The sequence below is a fragment of the Enoplosus armatus genome, chromosome 16 (genome assembly GCF_043641665.1).
Source record: "Enoplosus armatus isolate fEnoArm2 chromosome 16, fEnoArm2.hap1, whole genome shotgun sequence".
NCBI classification, from domain to species: domain Eukaryota; kingdom Metazoa; phylum Chordata; class Actinopteri; order Centrarchiformes; family Enoplosidae; genus Enoplosus; species Enoplosus armatus.
In genome coordinates this window covers 9,342,891-9,351,592 of record NC_092195.1, presented here as the reverse complement: position 1 = coordinate 9,351,592, position 8,702 = coordinate 9,342,891, and the positions used below count along the sequence as shown (strand labels likewise).

The window sequence follows — 8,702 nt, the reverse complement described above, 5'->3', positions numbered from 1 at the left end:
CAACTGAGATAGTTACATATGTCTGATTCAACCTGTTCACTGTTCATCTGTTGCTCTGTTGACATTCATTAGACCTCACAATAAAGATACAATACATTTTTATGTGTGTACAGAAGTCATTTCACTAACCCTCAGTTTCATGAATGTTGGACATTTGTTGATCAAAGGGAATATTAATGACAATATAATGATAATATATATGATAATAATAATCTCCCTTCATTTTGCAAAATAAACATGTAATATTAAGATAATTCAAATTAAAGCAATATAAAGTAAACATGTGGGTTCATGTAGATTTAAATATCTTTGTGTTTTTCTATGTCTGCTCCAGCTGTCCATCATCATATTGAGATATTTATCAGTCATTTCACTTAAAAAAGTTTTATTTCATGTTTTTAGAAAAGCTAAAAGAACTGTAAAGGACATCCTATTGAAAGACATGTGAAGCACTGGAAAGAGATCTTTCATAATGTTTTCTGATGAAGATGTTTGGGAGGAATGTATACAGGGCTCCTATTCTCTTTTTCTTTGCAATAATTTCAAAGAGATATATTGGACAGACAACACACAATATAACTGATCACAATAGATCCCTTTTGTGCAGGGGCGTAAAAATAAACCTTTAACATTCACCACATTCTCTAATGGTTGACTACTACTACTACTACTTTCCAGTTTGATTTGATTTAAGAGTTATTGGGAACTCACTCAATCAGTGATGAAAGGAAAAGGCACATAATGCATATTGATCACACCCTGGACAACCGTATTACAAAGTTTAAATCTTATATCCCTGAGATAACCCAAAACAAGAGGATCAGCTTCAATTACAAAACCAGTGCCTTTTGATGTGTGAGACATGCTGTTGTGAGAGAGGGACAGAGCAAGAGGGGAGCAGCGAGAGGGAATCAGAGAAGGAGGTAGAGATGGAGAGGAGTCCATTTAAATCTGAAACACTAATTGTAGAGAGAGAAGAGTTTGTGGTGGCAGGGGAGGGGAAGACAGAACAATTTTGTAATGTGTGAACAGCTGCCTCTGTCTCATCTCAGCTGATTCCAGCTGGCATGAAGTGTGAGGAGAAAAACACTCCCTGCCATGGGCTGTGTGTCTGTGTGTGGAGGGGAGGTATGGTCAGTGGCGGTTTAGACCCGGGGTGCAGCAATACGGTTTCCTGATGCTGCTAACCCCTATCATTTTGCAGTCGTCCTGATGAGGCTTTTACCCAGCAGGCTTCTGACAACTAAACAACAGTGGAGGATGAAGCAGAAATGAGGGAAGTGAGATAAACTGAACAGACAGGCTTGGTGTGATGCAGGTGCTGTGTAATTGTCAAGCAGTGGTAGCAGTGTTGTAGCCAGGCTTTTAGAAAGAAATAGGTCACATCCAAGTCCCCCCTCTAGTTTTCCCTGTATAAATAAATTTATTTTCCAATATGAAGGTCTGAAAGCAGTCTAAATTAAATATATTAATATATGCAACTCTCATATATGTCCATAAAGTATGAAGCTAAAGTCAGTAGTCTGCTAGCTTAGTTTAGCACAAAGACTGGAAACAGGGGAAAACAGCTAGCCTGGCTCTGTCCAAAGGTAACAAAATCCACCTCTAAGGCTCACTTATTATCACCTTTGTTCAATCCGCATAAAAACCGAGATGTAAAAACTACAATTCGACGTTTTACATTGTGTAATGTGCCGGATTAATTCTTGGCTCTGAGAAGTTTCCAGACAATCAGCAAAGACTCTTGAAAGTTACTTTGCCTTGCCAAGAAAAAAATATTGCACATAAGTTCATAGGAAACTTCAGGAAAACTCTTAGGTGATTGACAATAAATGCCTCTTGGCCTGGAGACTCCACCAAGGTCTCCTGCAGATCAAGGCAGACACTGTTAGGAACTAATGTCTTAAATTTAACCCATAGAAATTCCTCTCAAATGTCATGCCTGCAAGTCAGTAGTGAAAGTATTGAGATCCTTAACTAAAGTAAAAGTAGTGATACTACAATGTACAGATACTCCATTACAAGTAAAAGTCCTGCATTGCAAATCTGATTTAGGTACAAGAACATAAGTATCATCACTACTTGAAGTAAAAGTATTCATTATGCAGCAGAATAACCCCTGTCAGTGCTTATTGTTATATGTTAGTTATTATGTAAGCAGCACTTTAATCTAGGTCACCATGGGCTCTGAAAATTTGTGATAGACATAATTTCTCTATTCTTTAATATTTTAAAGACTAAATGATTAAATGAGATAAACTAAATGAAATAATTGCAGCCCTAACTAACTAGTTTATATACTAGGTAGATTAATCTGTAACAACACATCATGTTTTATAAAGTGATATAAAATCTGCAAAGTAATTAACTATGAAATATAAACAAATGTAGTAGAGTAAAAAGTAGGAATATTTGCCTTAAATGTAGTGGAGTAGGAGCATAAAATGTAAATACTTAAATACAAGTACCTCGAAATTGTACTTTAGTACTGTAATTTAGTGAACGTAGCCTACTTAGTTACATTCCGCCACTACTGTTTAAACTGTTAATAATACACAATGTGTCTTTAATACAACGGCAGACGCACAAACATCAGATCTAGGGGCACAATTCACTACATTATGGTAGGGGCCATGGTAGGGGCAGGTTCCCGAGATTACCACGCCCATATGGCGTTTTCGCGCGAAAGGATAGACTGCACCATTGTGAGTGCGAGGGGGACTCAGAAGAGAGACAACTCCTAAACATAATGAAAGACACCTTTATCAAAAACTGCAAATGAGCGAATGGTTTTTTGAAGTATACTAGTTGTTAGTTGGGTCTCAAAATTACAGTTATTGGACTTATCTACAAATGTAGGTATGAGACCACCAACTACAGAACCCCTACTTTTTCAATCAACGGACTTCTCCAGCGGTTAATTTTTAAACCCACCTCTACTCATTGGTTTTCATGTTACAAGAAGAAAACTTTCTGTTGGACGGAAATTTGCCGCAAAACGGAGATAAAATGACCCTCACATCAAAGGTAAGCGGCACAGCTGTGCGTGTAAATGTAGTTCTGTTTTCCTCGTTGGTCTTTTGTAGTTAAAGGAAAGTCACAATGAGTCAAAATGAACACCATTGTTAATAGCTAACAGTGTTGGCTTAGCCCGCCTGTATCTGCTCCATTGTAAAGATGCATTCATATATTTCTCCTCCGACTGGTGGTGATTTTGTAGTTACTTAGCTCAGCTCTGTAACCCAGACATCCTGTCATAATGTATTGTATTGAACACTATTTGCAAAACTTGTCTCACGTCTTTGTTTTGACCTGGTTAACTAGATATCTTCCACGTGATCTGCTTCACATCAGTGTTCAGGTGATCGTTTATATTTTGGCTAAATGCCTGTGCCTGTAAGTCAAGGATCTGGGTAGGTGAGTTCGGACAGTGTCGCCCTCCTCTCGAAAGGTCAGAGGTCAAGACCCCTTATGCTGGACAGGATGGTTCAGCAGATATCAACAAATAGAGCCAGGACATCGACTGCATGGATCGGACACAACTTGACTTCGTTTTACACACATAACTAAGACTCTGGGCCTAATAATTCAGTCTTGCCCCTAGATAACGGCTTTCACACTGCTGCACTTATGACAACAGGCCTTCACACTGCTGTCGTGAGTGGCCATACAAGAAGAACATGTAAACCCTTAACCCTAATATTTTGTTTGACACTCTTTAACAGCTCAAAAAACATAATTTCTGTATTTGATCACTTCCATCAAATGTGCACGTCCAAAATGTGGCAGGGTTACTACTTTAAAACTTTTCTACATATTGGGTTTTAATTGGGTCAGAAGAAAAGAAAAAAAAATTGTGAAGGGAAACAGGGTTGAATTATTATTTATTCATTTACACACATACAGCATAGGAACCTGTGGTACCCCAAACAATGAGGAAGTAAAGCCAATGTCAACAAAGCACAAGGGTTAAGTGTCTGTTCCTTTTCCACTTCACTTTGTCATTGGTTTTGCCCTGCCATGGCTGAGAAGTTGCACAGGCCGGCAGTGATAAGGACGTCCTTGGGTTCAGTTTGGGTTTTAGTTTTAGTATCTGCCAACGTAAACTCAAGAAGTTAAGTTTACTTCAATGATAACCAGCCTCAATTCCTGGCAAGCTGCTTAGTGACACAACTAAATTCATTGTTCCCACAGCATTCACTTGTGACATGATGCTTCCTCTGGTGTAAAGTGTGAAAATCAATCAAAGAAATTGTCCTGTGGAGTTTTCCAGTAAAGAAACAAAAGTTCTGGTTGGTGCATGAACTGACCAATGAATGACCCAGAAAGTGCACTGCTGTAATTTACACGTCGCATTCACACTTGTGTGTACAGGAAGTGCATTTTTGTCACAGTTAGTAATATTTATTAGCTGAATTCAGACCTCTAGTTCTGAGTTCAGATCCTAACACAGGACTACATGTGGGACATGTCATCTATTCCACCAAACCTAGTTTAATATGATGTTTGATATGTCTGCCAACAGGCTCCACGTTTCAAATCCAAGTTCATCACTGCAGAGTTGGCTCGTCTATTTAGCCAGTCGGACAGTGAGGAGGAGTTTGAAGGTTTCAGCGAGGATGAGGAAGAAGAGGACAGAGGATGTTTTAACAAACGACTGAAAACCAAGGCATGAAACGTTTATTGTTGTATTATTTGATGAAAATGTGTGCGATACCACAGCCAAAGCACCTGACTAAATGCTTTTTCTCTCTGGTTTTCTCTAGATGGATTCAGAGGACAGCGATGTGGACACCGGCTTCTACTCTGATGGCGAGGAGGCCCCCCCACCAAAGAGGAAGAGTCTTTTAGTAGCCCTTAGGTGAGTGAATAAGCATTTTTTTTAATATAAAGATGATCACATCTGATCAGCTGTATCTCAGTATGTAGTAGTACTAGTAGTATCTCTTTGTTGCAATACACATGTATTGTACACAAATATCATCTTTGAGCAAATATCCCGTAGTGCTGCTAATATGAACAAAGAAACTGTATTTGCATGGTTGGTGGCTGTCCTGTCTACATGACTGTAGTATATGCTGGATTACAAAGCCTTTAAATGCAACATATACCCGCATGATGTGTCTTTAACAGGCTAAGGCTATGAGTGAATGAAGCCTCTTATTGCTGGTACCACTGCACCACCGTATTCGTATTGCCTATACAAGGGACCTTAGAAACATATGCATGTTTCGTGACAATAGTGTTGATTCTCCAGGGATTGAATAATAATCTTAATTTGATTTTGCTCCTCAGGTTTCCTGTCAAAAGACTGTCTACCCCCAAACGGGAACTGCAAGAGAAAAATGTCAAAAAGCCAGTCAAAGAAACTCCTCCTTCACAGAGAGGCAGAGGAATGCAGAGGAAGAGGCAGCAGCAGCAGAAGAAGGATGAGGAAGAGGAAGAGGAAGAGGAGGAAGACAAAGAGGAGGTCCTGTCTCAGAGCCTAAGGAAACGAGACAAGAACATCAAGGAAAACAAGGCCATGGTAATGAACCCTTTCAACTTTTTGTGTTTTCTCCATATTCTGACACATTCTGTATACTTTTCTGTATACATCAGTCCCTCTGTTGTCAGATGTCCTTTGACTTCTATTGTCTTTCAGCTGGCTAAGCTGTTTGCTGATCTGAGCACCATGGCTGATCTGACTCTGCCCACCTCCCCTCAAGTGAGTATATGCAGATAACCTATTTGAGTTATAACGATGCATGGTACAAACTGCATTAATTAGTCAAATAGATTTGATGTAAGATATTTTTGTAATAAGATTTGCTGTTTTTACAGTGACTGTTGCAAACACTGTCTTTGTTTTATTTCAGCAGAAGAAGAAGCGGGTGCCAGATCAAGCAACACCACGGAAACGCAAGTTTGAACCACAGATGGGGTCAGAAAGGAGGAACCCGTCTCGTAAGGCTCGCCCTCCTGAGAACTTTGCAGTGGAGGAAAAGAGCGAGCCAGTCACCCGCAGAAGCCCCAGGACTGTAGACATCAGAAGACTGGTGGAGGTACGACGCTGCTGACATCTGCAGTATACACACAGTCCTGTACAGCTCTCATGTATGTGCAATGAAGTTAATTGCAATTATGAAAACCTTATTGGCTACATAGCTCCTGTTTGTGCCCTCTCAGTTTCACCTGTCGTTGTGATTGGGCAGGTGGACGATGAACATGTTGGGGAGGGACGGAAAAAGAGGAAGAGCCACGGTTCCAGGAGGAGCCAGTATGAGGTGAAGTCAGTCGACGAGATCACCAAAGAAGACCTGGACAACATAGCTTACCGCAGCAAAGACAAGATCTGGGACAAGGAGAATGTGAGTCACATCAGGCCTTTACCCATTTAGTTCTGTCGGTGCTGTACTATACTGACAGGTGGTTGGGTTAGTGCAGTTCTTCACTGTGTGTGTGTGTGTGTGTGTGTGTGTGTGTGTGTGTGTGTGTGTGTGTGTGTGTGTGTGTGTGTGTTGTGTGTTGTGTGTGTGTGTGTGTGTGTGTTCCTTTCAGGGCAGCTCGTGTCACCAGTGCAGACAGAAGACTCTGGACACCAAGACAGTGTGTCGCAGTGGTTTCTGTGTGGGGGCCAAAGGTCAGTTCTGTGGGCCGTGTCTGAAGAACCGCTACGGAGAGGACGTGCGCGCTGTGCTGCTCGACCCGGTTAGTGCTGATGCACACATGTTAAACATTAAACACTTTGTCTGTTGCAATGCTTTGTGACATTAAAATTCAGTTCCATACAGATTTTAAAAAAAAACATTTGTCTGCTTATAAGTAATAATCTTAGTCTTAAAAATGCTTTTAAAAGTTTTATAAGAACATGCTTCAGAATGTCTTTCAGATAAATACATTTTCTGTGATGCTGATTGATGTCTAGTTAATGAAAGCGTTTATATTTTCTTTTGAAACACGCTCCATCTGGTAGAAGAAATGTGGGATTCGGTTTACATTTCCAGCGACAGCCAAACCACCATTATTGTTTTGTTTTGTTTTATATAAAAAGCTGAACTGATTAGTCAACAGAGGCAGTGGGAACCAACATAGCTGAATACACAAAGCAAAAAGCACCACCTACAGAAACGTCAACTTAATTATTGAAAATCCAAGAAATAAGATGCAGAATGAAATGTCAAGATACAGATGAAGATGCTGTGTGCAAGCCAGAACTAAAGTGTGAAATATAATCAGGAATTTTTTGAAGTTCTAAAGAGACAAGGAGTTGTAAATGTGCATTTTTTTTCATTGTTGTACATTACTCACTGCTTACATGGAGTAGCATGTTAGCTGGTGTTTCAAGGCTAATGTTTCCCAGTACATTTGATTAAAGGCGATTTGAGAGTAGGCAGTCACACTCTTCTGTTGTTTTTACAGTTGGGGCTGCTATGCTAACACAAGATATTGTTTATACATTGTACTAATGATTTCTAGTTGTTTTTCGGCACCAGTTTGAATTGTGTCCCTGTGTTTTTGCAGTTGCTAACTTGTCTTTGGTAGAACAGGCAAGTATTTTAGTGCGGTTATTTGTTTGGAAGCTGCTTTCTTTGAGGTCAAAGTGTGAGTGACACTGTGGGAAAGTCATCACAGGGAAATTCAGTGACTAAAGAAGAAAAAGCTCCGATGTAATAAACATTTGTCAATGTATTTACAGTGTGTGGCTTATTATGAATGCATGCTTGTGGGTTTTGGATGGAAGGAACATAAAACCTCAACATGGATCCACTTGTGTAACAACACAGTTGGTCACCCTCATTAAATTTGGACCTTTTCTTTGTAGACATGGTCGTGTCCGATCTGCAGAGAGATGTGTAACTGCAGTCTGTGTCGTAAAAAGGAGGGCCGATGTGCTACAGGCATCCTGGTGGGATTGGCCCGCTACAACGGCCACGACAACGTCCACGAGTATCTGGAGAGGTACGTCACCTTTTAGGAATTTGATTAAGATCATTTGCATTTACAGTTGGAATATGTCGGTGCCACTGCAGTGAGCATCTACTTGAATTAAGTAAATTCTACAGATGACTATTAATATCTGTGTCAAGTGATTGATTGACAGAGCACAAAGTTTCTTAAAAAGGCCTCACTGGATGCTTATCAATTGAGGCTTATTGTCTGAAATTTTTAGTCATTTAAACGATTAGTTGAATTAATAACCAATAAAAACAGTGAGGATTTGCTGCTTTTCTTTTTTTTTTTAATGTCATTGAAAATATAATATCTGTTAAGCTGGACAAAACAAAGTATTTTAAGACATTATCTTGAGCTGTGAGAAATTGCAATATATATTTTCATTTTTCATGACTGAAGTGTTAGTCTGACAGCAGATGGAGCTCATGTGTTGTTTTGTCTCCATCGCAGCATTCAGAAGGAGCTGCAGTAAAGTCCAGAGAGGAGAACCTGCTTGTACAGCTGGTACCTGGACCTGGCTCTTTGTGCTGCACAGTACTGTAGAACCCATTTTAATGCACATTTTTAGGTTTAACCTTTAACCCTAACTAGAGAAACAAAAGATGAAAGATGTTTTTTTTTGTTTGTTTGTTTTTATGTCATCTTAATGGAAGGCACATACACTGTTCATATGTTTTATATATCCCGATTTAAGGCTGCATAAGATGCAGGGATGTTTTTATTGTCTTAAAGTCAGTACTCAGTTTTGAGTTGTATATTTTCATTAG

General features: G+C 39.6%; 1 protein-coding gene across 1 annotated transcript; it reads left to right on the top strand.

Moving 5' to 3' along the window:
- The first annotated feature begins 2,975 nt into the window (after positions 1-2,975).
- Positions 2,976-8,495, top strand: cdca7b (cell division cycle associated 7b). The gene is made up of 10 exons (XM_070922341.1): positions 2,976-3,027; positions 4,526-4,669; positions 4,767-4,861; positions 5,296-5,527; positions 5,645-5,707; positions 5,862-6,044; positions 6,195-6,350; positions 6,541-6,690; positions 7,805-7,941; positions 8,386-8,495. The coding sequence occupies exons 1-10, from the start codon at positions 3,010-3,012 to the stop codon at positions 8,405-8,407; spliced, it is 1,200 nt and encodes a 399-aa protein (XP_070778442.1). The 5' UTR covers positions 2,976-3,009; the 3' UTR covers positions 8,408-8,495.
- The last annotated feature ends 207 nt before the right edge of the window (positions 8,496-8,702 follow it).

What these genes read in the sequence shown, in the direction of transcription:
- cdca7b (XM_070922341.1), top strand. An exon ending in ACATCAGAAGACTGGTGGAG is followed by an intron (nt 6,045 to 6,194) that starts GTACGACGCTGC and finishes GTGATTGGGCAG; the next exon opens with GTGGACGATGAACATGTTGG. An exon ending in AGATCTGGGACAAGGAGAAT is followed by an intron (nt 6,351 to 6,540) that starts GTGAGTCACATC and finishes TGTTCCTTTCAG; the next exon opens with GGCAGCTCGTGTCACCAGTG.